The sequence below is a fragment of the Lissotriton helveticus genome, chromosome 5_1, assembly GCF_964261635.1.
Source record: "Lissotriton helveticus chromosome 5_1, aLisHel1.1, whole genome shotgun sequence".
Lineage (NCBI taxonomy): Eukaryota > Metazoa > Chordata > Amphibia > Caudata > Salamandridae > Lissotriton > Lissotriton helveticus.
The window spans coordinates 1,092,302,538-1,092,322,042 of NC_136065.1; the positions used below are offsets into that span (position 1 = coordinate 1,092,302,538).

At 48.0% G+C, this 19,505-nt stretch overlaps 1 protein-coding gene across 1 annotated transcript in view; it reads right to left on the reverse strand.

The window, feature by feature from the left end:
- The window catches only part of ATP5MK (ATP synthase membrane subunit k), a 43,821-nt gene that overhangs the window by 11,268 nt on the left and 13,048 nt on the right, over window positions 1–19,505 (reverse strand). The window contains exon 2 of the mRNA XM_078643697.1: window positions 10,514–10,611. Within this exon, the coding sequence (XP_078499823.1) occupies window positions 10,514–10,600 (87 nt within the window). The 5' untranslated portion in view covers window positions 10,601–10,611. The remainder of the gene's footprint in view (window positions 1–10,513; window positions 10,612–19,505) is intronic.

Genomic DNA, 19,505 nt, shown 5'->3' on the forward strand with positions numbered 1-19,505 from the left:
ACTACACATCATGGAACGAAGCCAGTTCAAGAAATGTCCCGTGTGCAGATCTAAGTATCCCCACATCGACGTCCACCCGGTGTGCAACAAGTGCCTGTCGCCGGATCACGATGAAGCCAACTGTATGGCTTGTTCCCGTTTTCGCTCGAAGACGACGATTCGACTTCGGCGCGTGGCGCGCCAGGAGGCCCGGCGGTCGGCACCGGCGAACATTTTCGAGGGGGATGAAGCGGACGAGCAGGAAGTTCGAGAGCCGCTTTCTACTCCGGCAGAGGAGATAGACTACAACTACGACGTGGACGTCGAAGTTTGATGCAGAAGAAGTCGTCGACGAGGTAGGAGACGACAATGAGGCCTATGGGGCCACGGAAGATAGCTCAGGCGAAGAGCTATGCCCCGATCGAACAATCAATGAGGCTCAGGTCGAGGGATCGCCACATGGCCTTACCCAAGACCTTACAACTGGATCCACGGTCTCGCCTACGGGCCCGACTACGGACACTTCTGCGGAGCCGCCATTGGTGAAATCGAAACCGAAAGTGAAAGCTTCGGTCTCGACGAAACAGAAAGTGATTGAGACGCCATCGACACAGAAGACGTCTGTTGCTCCGGTCGCCTCCTCGTCTTCCGACATGTTGGGGCAGCCGAAGCCGAAGAGGGTTGTCGATCCGGTTAAAGCGCCCAAGGGCATCAACCCGAAGTCGCTCAAGGACGTGTAGCCGAAGCCTGGGGCACCGAAGCCGACTGTCAAGGCCGCTGACCCGAAACCGTCGGCACCGAAGGCCGTCGTCACGGCCGGAGGACACAGCGCTCCAAAAAAGGCACTTCCTACACATCGACCGGAGAAGGCCAAAAGTTCTGCGCTCGAGTCGGCACATGCTGGTAGACCGAGGACGCCTGTCGGGTCGACGAAACCGTCCGCCTCCTTCACAGAGCAGGTGTCGGACTCCTTACAACGCATCAGGAGCAAGGCTTCCGGGGTCGATCCGAAGGATTCTTCCACCCCCAACCCCGCTGCCGTGAAGCCGAAGTCCTCGGCGCCAATCCAGTTCACTCTACCACCGAAAGTGGCGCCGAAGGCGTTCGCACCAAAAACGGTCGACGACGCTTCCGTCAAGGTGTCCACAGGGTCGAAGCCGCCACAGCCAGTGGTGAGCTTGAAGCATCGACAACCCCAGATGGAGGAGCAGTCGGAACACTTTATCGACGCCGACACCAGTAAACTTTCACTCTACAAGAGAAAGATCACGCCGGCTCAGCCTATGGAGTCCTACATCATTCCCTTGAAGCGCAAAAGGCCTTCTACGGATTCCCCAGTTCTGGTGGAGCCGCTTGCTCCACGGCCTCAGACCATGGCTCCATCCTCACCCACTTATTCAGATGTGGAGGCTGGGGAAGGGGATGATGTGGAGTACAACTTCCCTGCCAACACTGATCCTGAGGATCACCAGGACTCATGGGCAGATGCGGGGGACCCTGATGATCCGCACACTGCCCAGGACACTCAAGTGTATAATGTCAAAACCTCCTCTACTGAGGATTCTGCGGCATTCAATGCTCCCATTGAAAGGGCGGCTAAAAATCATGACGTCCAGCTGCATGCTGACCCTGTTGAGGTGAACTTCCTCTTTGATACCTTTTCCACCTCTGAAAAGACTGTCAAGACTGCCAATGCTAAAGGGGGTTCTGAAACATGCTGCAGACATCTTTAAGGAACCCACACGTGCCAGGGTTATAAACCCCAGGATTGAGAAAAAGTATAAGCCGGCACCTGGCGACCCTACCTACATCAAGGGCCAGTTGCCATTGGACTCTTTGGTCGTTTCTAATGCCCGGAAGAGGGCGAATTCTCAAACTACTGGTGATGCTCCTCCCCCTGACAAGGAATCGAAGGTGCTAGAAGCATCAGGGAAGAGGGTGGCGGCTCAAGCGGCCAATATCTGGCGTATCTCAAACACTCAGGCACTCCTGGCCAGATATGACAGGGCACACTATGATACACTTGAGACCCTGTTACAGCACTTGCCCGATGAGTATAAAGAGGCAGCGGAGATGCTCATTCAGGAAGGGAAGCTCATCTCGAATGCCTCTATTAAGTGTGCACTGGACGCAGCAGACACTGCGGCCAGGGCAATTAACACGAGTGTGATGCTGCGGCGTCAGGCCTGGCTCAGGATCTCCACGTTCAAACTGGAGATACAAACCACCATCCTCAATCAGCCTGTAAACCCTGATCGCTTATTTGGACCCGAGGTGGATACCACCCTGGAAAAAATAAAGAAAGACACCGAGACTGCGAAGTCCATGGGGGGTCTCCAGTCCCAGCAGTTCAGGGGTAGTACTTTTCGTCGCTCAAGCAATAGAGGTGTTTCCAGAGGCCAGATGTCCCAGCAAACACAGTACAATAAAGGTGGGGCGCAGACCTCTTACAACAAGCAGAGTAGAGGCGGCTATCGTGGCAACAGCACCAAGGGCAGAGGTCGTGGAAACAACAACTCCCGATCCTCCGCTGCCAACAAACAGTGACGCCTTGTCACTGCCCCCCGACCATACAACACCTGTCGGGGGGAGACTCCAACGGTTCCTGCCAGTCTGGAAATCCATCACCACAGACAGGTGGGTCAGAAAACTTATCCAGTACGGTTATTGTCTGGAGTTAACGTCCACTCCACCCAACATCCCACCAAGGCACCGTCCTATGTCAACAGAGCATTTGCATTTATTGCAGCAGGAGGTGCTCGTCATGCTGCAAAAAGGGGCAATAGAGCTCGTGCCGGTGGAGGACAGAGGCTCCGGAGTGCACTCCCTGTACTTCCTGATCCCAAAAAAGGACGGGTCCCTCAGACCCATACTGGATCTCAGACCCCTAAATCAGTACTTCTCTCAGAACACTTTCACATGCTCACGCTGCAGCAGGTTCTTCCGTTGCTCCATCAGGGAGACTTCCTCGCAACATTAGATCTCAAGGATGCATATTTTCACATTCCACTACATCCATCACACGGAAAATACCTCAGATTCACCATTCAGAATCAGCGTTATCAATTCAAGGTCCTCCCTTTCGGAGTGACCACAGCGCCCAGGGTCTTCACAAAATGCCTGGCGACAGTGGCTGCGCACCTCAGGAGGCAGAACGTTCACGTCTACCCTTATCTGGACGACTGGCTTGTCCAAGCAAAGTCGGCCCAGCAGTGCGCTGCCAACATGTCCCACACCATTCACCTTCTTCACACTCTGGGATTCTCACTGAACTATCCGAAGTCGCACCTTCAGCCAGCCCATGTGCGACAGTATCTGGGCGCGACAATAGATACTCTGGCAGCCACGGCTCAGCCAAATTCTGTGAGGGTCAACAGCATTCAGTCGCTGATCCAGAAGTTCAGACCGCACCACTCGCTTCCGGCACGAGTGTTCATGCAGTTGATAGGCATGATGGCCTCCTGCATTTTCATAGTCCCGCATGCCAGACTACATATGCATCTGCTTCAGGAGTGCTTAGCACGTCAGTGGAATCAGGCTCAAGGACAGTTGGTGACCGGTCGGGCACACAACTCTCTGCATTGGTGGAATCCACACAACCTTTGCAGGGGCCGACCGTTCCAAGAGCCTGTGCCACAGATTATTCTGACAACGGACGCATCTCTCCAGGGATGGGGAGCTCATGTACTCCACTACACGGTGCAGGGACTATGGACGACGCAGCAACAGAGAATGCACATCAACTACCTAGAACTGATGGCAATCTTCATGGCGATGAAGGCATTCAAAGTACATCTGTGCAACAAAGTCGTGTTGATCCGGACGGACAACATGACAGCCATGTACTATATTCAAAAGCAGGGAGGTACACACTCTCCACAGTTGTCTCATCTAGCTCAGAGCATGTGGAAGTGGGCCATTCAGAGGAACATCTTCCTCATGGCGGAACACCTCCCGGGCAAGGACAATCAGATGGCGGATCTGCTCAGCAGGTACAGCCACCAAATGCACGAGTGGGAGATACATCCATCAGTACTTCGCCCGTACTTCCAGCAGTGGGGTCATCCAGAGATAGACCTATTCGCCACAAGGGAAAACGCAAAATGCCAAAGCTTTGCCGCCAGGTTCCCGCACCCACAGTCGCAGGGCAATGCCATATGGATGAACTGGTCAGGCAGATGTGCGTACGCTTTTCCTCCAGCACCTCTCATACCGTTGGTGGCAAGAAAGCTAAAGCAACACTCGATGACGCTCATCCTGGTTGCTCAGACGTGGGCCCGCCAACCATGGTACACCACGTTTCTAGAACTCTCCGCGGTACTGATGGAGCAAGGATTCGCATATTACACGACTTGCTTGAATTCATGAACCTCAAATAACATTAACAAAGTATACCAACCTGTTTGTCTTACTAACTTCCCTTTATTTTTACATTTGGGGTGTCCTAGCGAGGCTTGCCTATGTGTTTACTAAAACTTAATAACGCTTGTCACTAAAAATGCCGCTGCTTAGCGGGTTTTCTTCTGCGCATGCGTTAGTCACACTCACGTGACGCGACGTACTTGCAGTTCTGGTGGGAATCTTTGCGCTTGCGCATTAGCATTAAGATGGCCGCTTTGTATCCTCACATGGTGAAGCTTGTGCTGCTGCTTTTGTGTCATTGTTTGTTTTGCCTCTAATCCTAATGCTATAGTTACTATAAAATAAGGGATATAGAGTAGCAATTCATGGTATACAGTGTAATCATTTATTTCTGTGTTTTAATTTGTTTTCGCTTATTTTTCATGTACCGCGTTCTTGAGGGTCTGAGAGACACTCGTGAATCCATCTTGAACAACACCTTTCTGCGCATGACAGTCTTCTGCCGGTGGCATTGAATCCCTGCCAACCAGAGGTCTCAGCCAAGATGTGCCTGGGAAGATGCACCCTCACCTAGCAGAAGAAGCTAAACTGTCCCGCAAATGAAACAAATGTATTTTATTCATTGTATTCTGGAGAGTATGTCATGGGAACCCCAAAATCAATAGGCGGTCCCAGAATATGTTAATATAGGCTTGTAGAATGGAAATGTGATTGGTGTGTTGACCTATCTTACTTGAGGACCAATCGAAATCGGGGATTCTGACACTTGCAACATTTTGGGGGTGGTACACTGACCCCGAAAACAGTATAACTAGCCTAGGTTTAGCTAGAGAAATTGTCCTACTTGTCCGAATAGCTGACCTGTCACTGACCCAACGCACTCAATAGGTGATTTGATACAGAGGGCTGCGGAGCACTCTGTCCGAAATTTCCATAAACTCAAGGGTTTGTTGAGAAACCTTAAGTGCTGGCGGAGCACTTTGCTGGGGAGTTCGATAACCCAATCGGGGTTCTGACTGATGGCTGCAGAGAGGGTGGAGCGCAGGCGTTGCTTCCAAACTGCGGGTGCTGGTCGTGCCTTGGTGGTCCTGTCCTGATCCTAATCTGGGTTTCCTGTCCTGTCCTGGGGTGTCCTTTCCGTCCATACTGTCCTACTGGCGACTGTCCTTCCTTGGGGTTCCTCCTGTCCTTAACTGACCCGTGGCCAGGGTTGGTCTTCACACCATTCTCGGTTAAATATAGTGCTGAAAATCTACTCTGCACCTTCTATATTTTCTCTTTTGCTTTAATAAAGTCATACTCTTGCGAAAATTGATTTTCCATGCTTTTTGCATTTCTGAATGAACAAATCATACATAAAATTGTCGTTATTCTAGCATGTTCCATTTTCTTACCCATCCTTAGTATATTCCTTTTCAGTTCATGATACATAGATGTTCCTTGTCTTTACCCATGGTTTAGTCGATTCAAGTAATTGCACCGGTTTATTAGTATGGTCTATGTGCATTTTACCTATAGTTCCTCTTACGAGGAAATAATTTCACTGTGAAATTCTAGTATACTTTTATTCCCCCCGTCTTTTAGTCTCTCCATACTAAGTCTAAATTCTGAAACTGCTGCCTAGCATGTTCCCTGTTCTTACCTCCCTTTAGATTCTCAAATGGTTGGTTTTATTTACTTCCTTTATGGATACGTGCTCTTTCTAATCTGGTTATCGATTGCTTGCTCGTGGTAAACCTCATGTTTTCTGAGCTTGATGAATTTTAGATAAAGGTTTTCAAAACTTCTTGAGTTTGTGGTTATTATAAAGTACAAATAGAATAAGTATAAGTATTTTGTGTCTGCCTTTTTTTTTACAGCTAGCTCCCTGATCCATTGTGATCTTAGGTACCCGTAACGGTGGAATGGTAAGTCGGGTACACTGGAAATAAATAGGAAGGAACAAGGGTTACTGGTAGTAGAGTGTAAGGTCACCCGATTAATGTATATGATAAAGTGAAGTTTATGGGCCCGATACATATATGGTAAAATTGTTGGCTGGGTGACCTGCGCGCTCTATCAGTACCGCATCAAAGGCTACACCTCACACCCAGGCTTTTGACGCAGAGCCATGGCGACATTCAGCACCCAGATCCGCAACAGCTCAACCTGGCGATCTGGCTCCTGAGGTCTTAGAATTTGGCTACCTTAACTTACCTCCCTACTGCATGGATATCATACGGGAGGCAAAGAAGCCCACCACCAGAGCATGCTATGCGGCCAAATGGAAGCGGTTTGTCATTTACTGTGCAGAACACAACATCAACCCGCTTGATGCATCTACTCACAACATAATTTGTTATTTGTTACATCTTTACAAATGCAATCTGGCGTACGCTTCCATTCGGTTACACTTATCCGCCATAGCGGCTTATCTCCAAAACAGGCAGCATCTCTCCGTTTTCAGAGTGCCTGCCGTTAAAGCCTTTCTAGAAAGACTGAAACGGGTCATTCCTCCCAGAACCCCGCCGGCTCCTGTATGGAACCTTAATGTGGTCCTCACCAGACTGATGAGCCCACCTTTTGAGCCTCTACATTCCTGCGAGATTCAGTTCTTAACATGGAAAGTGGCTTTCCTAATAGCCATAACGTCCCTGCGACGTGTTAGTGAGCTCCAGGCGCTCACTGTACAAGAGCCATTCATACAGATTCACTCAAACAGGGTGGTGCTGCGCACTAACCCTAAATTTCTTCCTAAGGTGGTTTCACAGTTCCATGTCAATCAGACTATTGAACTGCCTGTGTTCTTTCAAAATCCTGAGACAGTGGCTGAAAGAATGTTCCACACTCTTGACGTCAAACGAGCTTTGATGTACTACATCGATAGGACCAAAGATCTTAGGAAGACGAAACAACTCTTTGTTGCCTTTTCTGCCCAACACAAAGGCAACCCCATTTCCAAAGCCGGTATAGCCAGGTGGATCGTTAAGTGTATTCAAATTTGCTATCTCAAAGCTAAGCGCACTTTAACGGTCCCCCCCAGAGCCCACTCCACCCGCAAGTTGGGGGCCTCCATGGCTTTCCTTGGTAATATCCCTTTGGAAGACATTTGTAGAGCAGCCACATGGTCTACCCCACACACATTTACTAAACACTACTGTGTAGATGTGCGCAGCAAGCAGCTGTAGGGCAGGCTGTTCTAAAAACACTTTTTCAAACGTCTGCAGCTGGCACAGGCGGCCGCCGATAATGGAGGGAGTGCTATATATTCTATGCTATAGATATGAATTCAGCAGCCCACATGCCTCGAACTGAATATGCTACTTACCAGTATGCATCTGTTCTTGGCATGTAGGGCTGCTGACATTCATATCGCCCGCCCTCCTCCCCGGTGCCTGTAGCGGCTGCAGAATTTACACTTACTCTTAGCATGGTCATCACTCACACTGTTACACTCCATCTTCGCCACAATGGCTAAAACAATCTGGGGATGGAGTCGATGCCCATGCGCACTGTAGTCCAGGGGAGGAGCCACCTATCTCGTGATACTTCGAAGACTCTTCCAGGACAACAATGTGCAATCACCCGGACCCAACACTAGGCGGCGATCTATGCTATAGATATGAATGTCAGCAGCCCTACATGCCAAGAACAGATGCATACTGGTAAGTAGCATATTCATTTAATGACATGGCTTTTGGCTGTATTTTTAAACCACCCCCAACAAATATTTTAAAAAATTACTTCATACAGGCACAATGTCTTTATTCACATTTCCCTTTAGTGCCAGCTTTCATTTAGTAATAGTTTGGATTCTTGCAGTATAGTAAGGTTGATTTCTTGCTCTAGTACAACCATTAGTGAAAATGGTGGCCTTGCTGTGTCTTCTGTACCTATTCAGCAACGATCCCTTGTTAGTACCCTGACCAATGTTCTGGGACCTCAAACTCAACGCAGTCTGGATATCAGGCAGGCAATAGGTGGCCCTGGGCAATTGTTTTTGCCCACGGAGGTCTGAGATCTAGGGGTGCTGTACTACAAACTGTACTAGCGGGTGGGACAATAAAAATAGCCAATGACATGGACTGCTTTGGAGGAGGCGCAGCCGGAGACGACGTTACACAGAGACATCTTAAGGACGGCCTACTGCGATGCGCAGCTACCACTTCTGCTCAGGGTGGTTACATGCTGGATGTCACTCTTTGTTTGACCAACTTCACAAAGGTTGAGAGACGGCTCATTGATCGCAGTGGAGATGCACTTCTATCAGGACCCAGGGGCAATTTATCGTGGCGGGGGTCACCCTCACATTCGTGGAGCTCTGCGAGGAGTAGCTATCCCGCCGGGGAAGTTACTGGCACTTGCAGCACTTCGAGAGGAGATAGGTGGTGATACGGAAGTGGAAACTGCCACTAACCCTGTTCTGCAGACACTGCTTATGTGGAGTTCCACAAAGAATAGATAACAAACGTGTACAGGGCACTGGGACAGACTGAGGGCCCATCGCTACCCAGACTATGACGCTGCTGGAGTCAGGATTTACAGATTGTTTTTTCGGATTCAGACTAGCACCACATTTTGAGCTGCATTCCTCAGATCTTGAGAAACATGCACCTGGAATTGTTACAGTTTAATTATGGCCATTGCACATACTTGACCCCCCCTCACGGCTGCACAGGATGTTTGGCACTATGACACACCGGTTTGACTGACCATGCAGGTTTTTACCATATGACGTGGCCGTGCACTCCACTGTGGGCATTTTGGACACAAGTCTGCTACAGCATCACATATATAATAGGCAGGTACCACAACACTCTAGAAACATGCCTGCTGAGCCTAATCCCCCACTCAAAGGCGGACAAAGCGGGGAATGAACTCATCTACCTGGCTCTAGGCCTGAAAAAGTGAGCGATCGCGATGCAATGGAGAGGGCTTCTCCTTTCTCCGATACCTGTGTGGAAGCAGGAGCTCAGCTCCGGATCAGCTGAAGAGCTTGGTCTTGAGGTCCTCCTTGAACGTGTGCAGGGTGGGGGAGCGTCTGTTGTTCAAAGGTAGCTCGTTCCAGGTCTTGGCTGCGATGTAGGAGAAAGCTCTCATGCCGGTTCTGTTTCTGCAGATGCGGGGTATTTCTGCCTGGGTGAGGGCAGCGGAGCGGAGGTTCCTCTTGGTAACGTGGAAGGATACTCTCTCGTTGAGGTATTTGGGTCCAATTTTGAGAGATTTGTAGGCGTGGGTGAGGAGTTTGAAGGTGACCCTCTTCTCGATGGGGAGCCAGTGGAAAGTTCGAAGGTGTTGGGTCATGTGTTCGTGGCGTCCCGAGGAAGAGTGGCTGCGGCCTTCTGGATGGTAAGGAGTTTGAGTAGAAGAGTTCTGTTGATTCCGGTGTAGGGGGGCGTTGCCGTAGTCCAGTCTGCTGGCTATGAGTGCGTGGGCGACTCTTTCTGCAGTCGGGGGGGGGGGGATCCATTTGAAGGTCTTACGGAGGAAGTTGAAATTACTCAAAGCGACGGTGTTGACCTGGCGGTTCATGGAGAGCTAGGAATCGAGGATGATGTCAAGGTTCCAAGCGTGGTCTGTAGGGGTGGGAGTATTTCCGAGGGCAGTGGGCCACCAGTTGTTGTCCCAGGTGGAGGTGCAGGGTCCGAGGATAAGGACCTTGGCCTTCTCGGAGTCGAGCTTCAAGCAGCTGTTTTTAATCCATGCTGCCACATTCTGCATTTCTTCCTGGAAGCAGAGTCTGGTATCATCAGGATTCCTCGTGAGTGAGAGGATGAGCTGGGTGTCGTCTCCGTAGAAAACTATGTTGAGTGTGTTGCTGCATCGGTGCCGATCCTTGTGACAAGGCAGTCACCACTGGTTACACTGTCTAACGTACCCCCTACCAGCAACAACGCTAACTCACCACCCTCACTTGGTTATGGCCAGCAAAGCGCATTGTATCTTTAGCGCACCCCACATGCAATGCTCTGCTGCTTGACACTTTTTGGAAACTGTTTATTTGTGACTAATTGGGTATGTCCCAAATTCACCCTGCCAGGCATGATTATGGTGCAAACCTGTAAGTAGCAACATCCACTGCATTTGGAAATGTGCATGTTCCTAATTTCTGTCTTTCATGGTATACACAATTTTCAATAATGAACAATTAAAAAACAAAAAGCATTTCCATTACATAATGCAAGATACATACGTTCCTTCTGCCTATTATTGTGTACGAATTGAAATATCTTGCGATTCCAGTGAACTGGTGGTGTGTTCCAGCATCATGGCCTCCCATAATTATAGATTCTGAAAACAACAAGAAATTATTAAGTGTTGTAAATTATCAAGCAACCATACTTAATGTAAGCGTAATTTACATTTTACTTAAGCAGTATCAATTCTCATTGCTCCCTCCGCATACTACAAGATGTATTTTGCCAGCACTTGAAGTATACAACTGAAGCTGGCCTAAACCACTTGCTACAACCATCATCCTGCAGTTCTCTAGCTAATTTTCAGTGGTTAGGTAAGGGATCTGTGCTGCCCTATCTACGGATAGAAAATGGAACGGAACCACACACTCGATTGCTTATTAGCATGGTCCCTGCCACTGAAGCCCTTCTCTTTTAAAAAGTGACATGGTTTCTGATAGGGACGCCATCAGGTGTTAGGGACTATCATATCCAGAACGCAGCCTGGACAACAGACTGTTGGGGTCAACTTTGACTTCCTATGTGGCTATCTGCTGCAACATTGCTTTCTTTCGAATGTGCCAATAGTTTCAAAGAAACAACTTTCTGACTCCAATTATGTAGCAAGGGAAGAGAAGTTGGAGGGTAAAATCTACCGACTTTCTGCTTTGCTCTTCTGGAGTTTGAACAACTAAAGAATGCACCGTGCTGTGAATATGAAAAACTAAGTCGGAAGGAGAGTAGCTTATGTGCCTTAGAGCTCAAAGACACTGATTAGTTGATTATTTCTCATTGTAAAGTTTCAATGGATTCTTTCTGCAATCCTTTTGTATTCACGATCTCTATCGTTTTATTTTTATTTCTTAGGGCAGACATGAACAAGAGGGCAGATACATAATTGTATAACAGTGCTTCACTTTTGTCATCCTGAAGTGCCATTCTATTACCTATTTAATAATGCTCGTTGTACCGAAAGGGGCGGGCGTATCTAATTGCAAGACAAATTAACCAGCGCTAAAATGCCTACACTGTAAACACTCGGACTTTTCTGTGTTTCTTTATACCCAAAATAAATTTACTTTTGATGCACTCAACTTTCCCAAAAAATCGCACTTTGTGTTATTTCAATTAAAACAACGAGTCAGTCCGATTTCTGACTCCCGGTAACCAGTAGTTTTGGAAACCCTACTTGACTCACTAACACCCACCCCCTTTTAGGATGAAGGGGTTGACGTGGGATCACAGTCTGTTCATGAGCATGGAGAAATTATCAGAGGCGTAAAAAATGTTTAGCTCTCAGGGAGATATCTTTCCAGTCTTGCTAGTGAGTGGTTTGGAAATTTTCTCCAATGGGAACCCGGCTCTATCTTTCTTTTTGCGTGCTCCATCAACTTTGTACAGTTCTTTGAAACCAGGAAGCAGCTTTCAAACTGCTCCCCCAGCCCCCCCCCCCGCTCCCCGAAGGGCAAAGGAGAGTTGGCTTTAATTTTTTCCCCAGGTAAATTTAAGACTAAGACTTGGCTGCTCAGCTAGACTTACTGACTTCTAGCTCTCGCAAAGTCAGGGATCTGTTTCAGAGGCCAATATCCTGCTGGTTGGGTTAAAGTCCATCGAGCCAGGTGTTACCCCCAGTGACGGTGTAGTGCTGCAGACAGAGGAGTCTAAAACGTGCAAGAGGCCCAGCAGGTCTGACTTTTTTGTGAGGTTAGAAAGGGCTTTTGACTCACCATACCATCCCAGTTTGGACCAAGCCATATGCAAATAAGTCTTGACCCTGCTCCTCAGAGAACCCAAGAAAGGTGGATTTAACCCAGATCTCTTGACTAGGGGTACATTTTTGATTTGTTTTGCATTCTGTCCATCATTTGTGAATCTTTTGCTTTCTCACCCTACGTGTGCCAGGTATACCCAGGTGTGGGTCCGGGGCGAACTGTGCCACTGGATTCAAGCTAGTCTAGCTGATGAGAGGTGATACCCCGAAAACGGTCCCAGGATGCTAGTTTCTGGTACAGGGAGGACCTGGCTTGGCAGTTCAGGCTGGACTGTTCCCATGAGGAGCAGGGTTAAGGCTGACTTGCATATGACTTGGTCTAAACTGGGATGGCATGGTGAGCAAAACAACAATGGATTTAATCTAGATCTCTTGACCTGGGGGTGAATGTTTGATTTGTTCCGCATTCCATCCATCTTGTGTGTCTTTCTCTACTCACGCAAGAGCGAATGATTGTGGGAAGTTAGCCAGGGTCATTTTACTGTAATTTTGGACTAGAACGCTCCCCCTTTAACCTGTCAGACAATGTCTTAAAAAGAAATATCCACTATTCAATTACGTAGTGCAGTGGAGTAGATACTGGGACATACAACGTGGCCCAATGCGGCCAATGTGAGATGCCTTTTAAACTCTGGTCCAAACCACGTCTTAATTACGCGGGTATGGGAAGAAGGGTATTAGATCGCCTCTTGGTACACTGAGAGCTTGCCTCACTAGCTATATTACCACAAAACACACTACATGAAATGTGTGGGCCATAAAGAGTACACTGGGACCACATATTCTTACTCCATGCGGCGTAGGGATGCTCTACGATTATACTTTTCTGAATTGTTAATACACACTGGAACGTATGAACAGTGGTTTTATATTTGGACACGCTTATCATAATGTTTCAAGCTATGTGGTTATGCAATATACATTACCAGATTACTTTTCTGCAAATATAGAACACGCCGCCCAAATTCTAACACAAAATATACAGCACTATTCTCAGTGATGCCACAAACTATGTGGTTGTTTATCAATGTGCCCCCTTGTTTCGAATAATATTTTGGGTTTTAAGGCGAACATAGAACACGCTGCCCCATTTCTAACATGGAACATATCAAACTATTCGCAATGATGCCACAAATAAAGCAGTTAATTAGCGATATGCCCCCTTGTTGGTTGTGATTCAGAGCTAATTATGAGTGGGGCCATAGGTTATGCATTTGATGTGGGAGTTAAATAAATTGGGTTGCGTTAATGTGTCTACGATGGAGCTATAATAGTCGACTAGGCTGGATTATTTATACAAGTGGGAGATATGAGCATCTAACACAATTTGAGAGACCGGGTTCACGATGAATGGAATTAGAAAACCGGAAACCACAATTCACTGATGCGCATTCTTTCTTGGTATGTGCTACTTTTACTTTGATCCACATAAAAGGAGGGAGAATTGTGTCTGGTATGGATGATTGAGAGGGAATTTTAGGGGGATACTAGTACCAATAAGCCCTACCGCAACTATGCTTGGGAGAAACACAAGGTAGTCGGTGGATGTGGGGATTTGACACGTACCTTCTAATCAAGAATGTCAGTTAGGGGTGGGATCTACCTCTAAAATGAATGTTCCATATTATTCTTAGACTTACCTGACCCCTATGTTCATTCCAGTATGATAATACAGCTTGACGCTTAGGTTTCTTATACTGGGTACAATCAAGTCAAAAGTACTTTATATCCAAGACATATATTCTTATAGAAATATTACATACATTTCTAATTCATAAAAGAAAGAGCATTTAATAAAAAAATAGTCATCTAAAACAGCAGTGCTTGATCATATACTTCTACATGACTACTTCGTACGATCCATGATGAAGGTTTTTATTGAATGTTAGGGCACACATGGATACTGGGATATATTAGAATTTTATTTAATTAGGTATATTTCTGCAGGAGCTCATAACCGTTAAAACATGTAAAGAGGGGGAGGGGTTAGACTAATGAAGAGCAAGGCCTTTTATTGATTAGAGTCCACTATGGAACAAGATGGTATTCCATTTTGACTAGAGATCGGGAGACATGATCCATTACAGGGCTTGAATAATCCACTCCCCCGCTTGCATTTGCGAGCCAGATTTAATTAGGATGAGCTTTTTTTAGGACCTTAGGAAGACAAACTGACTTTTGACCTCTGTCTCTGAAAGCAGAGGCAATGGGACAAGATAGCAAGTTATAAAGGCATCTTTATTGCTCATAAAGTGAATGAGCAATAAAAGTCCCTTTAAATCTTGTTAACTTGTCACATTTGCTCTGCTTTCAGAGACTGAGGTCAAGTGCATTTCAGTTGGGTTGAGTACATTTTTTTTTTAGGTTACTAGCCCTACAGGTCTAGTAAAAATTAAATGATTTTTCGAGCCCTGCATTAGCCAAATAACTGTCTTGGAACCTAAAGACATGGATTCAAATCCCAACTTTGATAGTTGAATTTTTTTTTTTTTTTTTTTTAATGGCTATTCTGGACAATTTCCCTGTGCTGAAAAGTATAATGATGTAATGTAGCGTAAATACAAAACTTTTCAATGCTGCCCCAGTTATACCATCCCACTACATCTAGTTAGTTACTGGAAGCCACTCTCCCTCAAAACACTCTTCCACGTACAGCACATAATGCTTGAAATGTTTCTACTACAATACTAAACAGACTCCCTAAATTGCTCCACTCCTCAGTCCAAGTGTCAGCTTCCATTGTGGCACAGAAACCCTCATTAACTGACAACCGGTGTAGTCCAATTAATTAAAATAAGAGGTTATATGCATTTTGAATGTAGTTCAAAAGTTGATTTATGTGTTGTTCTAAAATATATGGAGGTTTTCTCTTTGATACTGCTCATTAATGCATATGGTAGAATTGAGAGAGTGGTCTTCTAAGATGCGGTATTCTAGGACACTAATCAATTAAACTTATTTTTGATTCTAAAAATGAATAATCAATTAAAATGTGATGTTGGAAAGGCGACCCCAGGGGAGACAGAAGGTGTCTGACTGTCCGCCCCGAGACCCACCTCTCCGTATGGAATAGGCCGAGCGCCGTAGGGAGGCCTCCTTGGCGAGGCTCCTCTCCTACAATCGTAACAGCTGAGCAATCACACTACTTACAGATGGACACCACACAGGAGGAATATTCACAAGAATCTTTATATAAGCAATTAAGGCAAGTCCTTTGCAGGTTAGCCGGCAAGGATCGAGGGATCCGTAAAGTCTTGGTTTCGGGGATAGGGGGTAGCGGGACAGTCTTGGTACCGACTGGTGCGTGGATAGTTCAAGGGGTCATGCCGCGACAGCGTCAGCAGGGCCTCGAAGATGGTTCAGCTCGGTCAGGCCGCGACAGCGTCAGCAGGGCCTCGAAGATGGTTCAGTTCGGTCAGGCCGTGACAGCGTCAGCAGGGCCTCGAAGGTGGTTCAGCTTAGTCAGGCCGCGACAGCGTCAGCAGGGCCTCGAAGGTGGGTCAGCTTGGTCAGGCCGCGACAGCGTCAGCAGGGCCTCGAAGATGGTTCAGTTCGGTCAGGCCGTGACAGCGTCAGCAGGGCCTCGAAGGTGGGTCAGCTTGGTCAGGCCGCGACAGCGTCAGCAGGGCCTCGAAGGTGGTTCAGCTTGGTCAGGCCGCGACAGCGTCAGCAGGGCCTCGAAGGTGGTTAAGCTTGGTCAGGCCGCGACAGCGTCAGCAGGGCCTCGAAGGTGGTTCAGCTTGGTCAGGCCGCGACAGCGTGAGCAGGGCCTCGAAGGTTCCAGGGGCAAGAGTTCGGATCAGGATCAGCCGCGACAAGGTCAGCAGGGCTTCGACTCCTAGATACAACTGGAGTCCTAATCCAGGGCTGGCCCAGATATAGGACTGGAGTCCTTTGATGTCCGGACCCTCGCGCCTGGGGTTCAGAGGGGCCGGGATGAAGGTGTCCAGACACCCAGCAGGGGGGTGGAGCCAGCGCCCAGGGAGGCTGAAGGGCGATCGATACCAGGCGTCCCGGGACGGCTGGAGGGCCATCGAAACTCCCCTCTTCTGGGCTCCGCCAAGTGGCCACTCTACCACCTGGGAGGATGTTGGTGCCTCGATGTCGGGGCTTCGCTGAGGCCGGGGATGGCTGCAGCCACGTGCTCGGGTCGTGATGGGCCCAAGATGGAGTCGGGCCGGAAATGGTGGCCTGGCATGGTCGCCAGACCGGCGGTGTTGGCGAGCAGGGTCCGCCGGGGTCCCAGGGGGGGGGGAGAGCCGTGGGTTGCCAGGGGGGCTGCTCTCGTCGAGGGTTGGTGTTCAGGGGGGTCGACAGCGGGTCGACGGAGGGCCGATGTCGTCCCAGGCCCGCCATGCGGGAGGGGTAGGACCACGCCACGAGGCCGAGTCCAACATGAGGGTTACTAGGTGTCCTTCAAAACCTGGGTTGCGTTGCATATGGTAAGTCGAAGTATTGCTGCTTCTTGCGAGATTCTTTTAGAATACTGTGGAAGGAAAGCCATTAAACTCCTATGTCAGTGAAAATGTTTTTCATTGCTTAGAGGGCAGAAGAGTAGACTATCTAAACACACTTACCTCAACCTTGCATTTGCCGTGAGGGGAACGGCTTGGCAGCCCACTGCTCTGCCGTGAGGGAAACGGCTTCAAACCATCATTGCCTACATTTCCCAGCAGCCACGAGCCAGGCGCGAGGAGCAAGCATCATTCCCGCGTCTGTAGGTCCCTGAAAAACGGTGTTTGATTGGTTCAGATGCTCCGTCCATCACCACCCCCTTTTGTAACTGGGTGTGAGTGTTTGATTGGTTCAGATGCTCCGTCCATCACCACCCCTTTTTGTACCGCTTTGTAGCTCCCTGAAAAGCGCTGCAGTACTCACGCAGTGCGGGACGCGCTTACCTGAACCTTGCATCTGCTGTGAGGGAAACGGCTTGGCAGCCCACTGCTCTGCCATGAGGGAAACGGCTTGGCTGCTTTTTCTGTCGCCGTGAGGGGGGAACGGCTTGGCAGTCCACTACTCTGCCGTGAGGGGAACGACTTCAAACCATCACTGCCTACATTTCCCAGCATCCCTCGGCCAGGCGGGAGGAGCAAGCGTAATTCCTGCACCCATAGCTCCCTGAAAAGCGCCACAGCACTCCCGCAGCACGGGACACGCACGGGCAGCGCCCAGGCGAAAGGGGGGGGGGGGGGGAGCCCGTCCTTGCCAGTCATTGCCAGGAAGAGGCAGGGCAGGGCCACACCCCTTTCATCTGAGGTTCAGGGTTATTGAGCAGCAATAGGAGCTGGCATCTAGGTACTGTGTGCATTCTACTCTTGCCGCTTCTATGCGCAGTAGCTGTTAATAGCATATTGCGCCCCACTGTTATGTCCTAATGGACTACTGATCTTGGGATATTTGACCTTTCCAACTTTAAGGACTTATTGGATTTGTAGGCTCAGTCCTCTCTTCGATTCAGGGCTTTGCTCTTTACTCTGCACTTCAGTGATATCATTGTGTCTAATAACGCCAATAATATTCTGACTGCTTAAAAGCTGCATACACGCGACACTTTATTGGTTAACAATATAGTCAACGTTTTCGTACTGTATTGCGATTATATATATATATATATATGTATATATATATATATATATATATATATATATATATATATATATATATATATATATATATTGCACAATAGTTTCCGTTATTGCTGCATTAATCTTGTTTTCTAGGGTGTATTTTTACTGACCACATAGGGTTTTCTGATTACCACTAACTACTTAGGTACTTTATGGTCAGTAATTTAGTACTGTATTGCATTTTGCACATTATATAGTATACCCTGTGCTGTCAGTTGTGAAGAACTTTAGGAGGGATCTGACAATATATCTGCGCCCATATACATGTCAAATATGAGTAAGCGTATGCCGAGTGTAGGCAGAAGTGCGGTGGGAACTTTGGATGCCTTCTTATTGAGGGCAGAATCAGCCCTCATTAATGAGATTAAGCCAACTAAATTAACGTCATCTCTTGAGCCCCAACACCCGCAAGGCAGACTTTCCTTAACTCCTGTAATACCCGAATCTCTGGTGGTCTCTAACCATGACGTATCCCCAACCCGGCTTAGTCAGTCATCTTATGCTATTTCGGACCCAGTGATAAATCTTGTTCCCTGTTCATTGACGTCTGATCAAGAATCTAGCCCTGCCAAAAGCTTTGACCAGAGGGCAGAAAGCTAAATTGAGGTCATCCGGTATTGTTGCCTCCCCGCCCAAAACAAGGAAGAGTCGAGGACTATCCAAAGCCAGCAAACCTGCCCAGAGAATAAATAGCAAGAAAAAGTTATTGAATAATTCTGTAAGTGGCACTAAAGTGGGTTTCACTACCTCAACGTCTCAGCCACCTACAGGCCAGCCTGACGATAGTCCTCTGGAGGCGAATTTCTGGTGCAGGCTGGAAACCATGATGTCCCCTTTATTAGATCCTATCCTGCAAAAACTAAGTGTAGTTGAAGCTCGATTACTAAATTTAGAGGGGTTGGCTAGCTGCAACTCACCGGTCACCCAGGCAGCTAAAGTTAACATCAGTAGTGACCATCCAGCTACCGAGGGTACAGGCATGGGGGCAGGTCTACCTATAAGCTCTGCTCCATATAGAGAGGTGATAGATCAGAGCAACTCCAATAACCTTATGCCCAGTAATACCGATAACACAGTTCATACCTGTCAGCCCTCTACAAGTGTAGGGCCTTCTGTGCCCTCTAGAACGGTGCGGGCAGGAAGTAGGGAATCACAGTTAACGAGTCTGCCAGTTATTACTCTCCCACCGGAGTCTACTCCCTATGTAGTAGTCTAGGGAATGTCCCACCTCTCTCACAAGGGGTTGACGAAAACTATGGGCAGTTGTTAAACAAACTTACAATCTGGTTTACACATAACATCATCTTGGGTGCCCGTGTGGTGAAAAATATTCTTATGGCCTGCAGGGTGAGTTGGATTGGGAGCTCGTGGAAAATGGGTTCGGGGGACTGCGTCATAGTACATTTTTAAAACCCCCATATTGCAGGCAGGATCTTATCTAGGGATACTAGTTGTGCTCCTTCTTCTGGATCTGTAATCAGGGCTCTCCCCTTGAGTTTTTTCTACAAACCAGTTTCATCTAGGGAGATGTTCGATAACTTCCCGAAGGCACTTTCCAGAGGAGGGTGGCAAAATAGATCAGCCCCAAGGCAGCAGCTTATCTCTATGGCC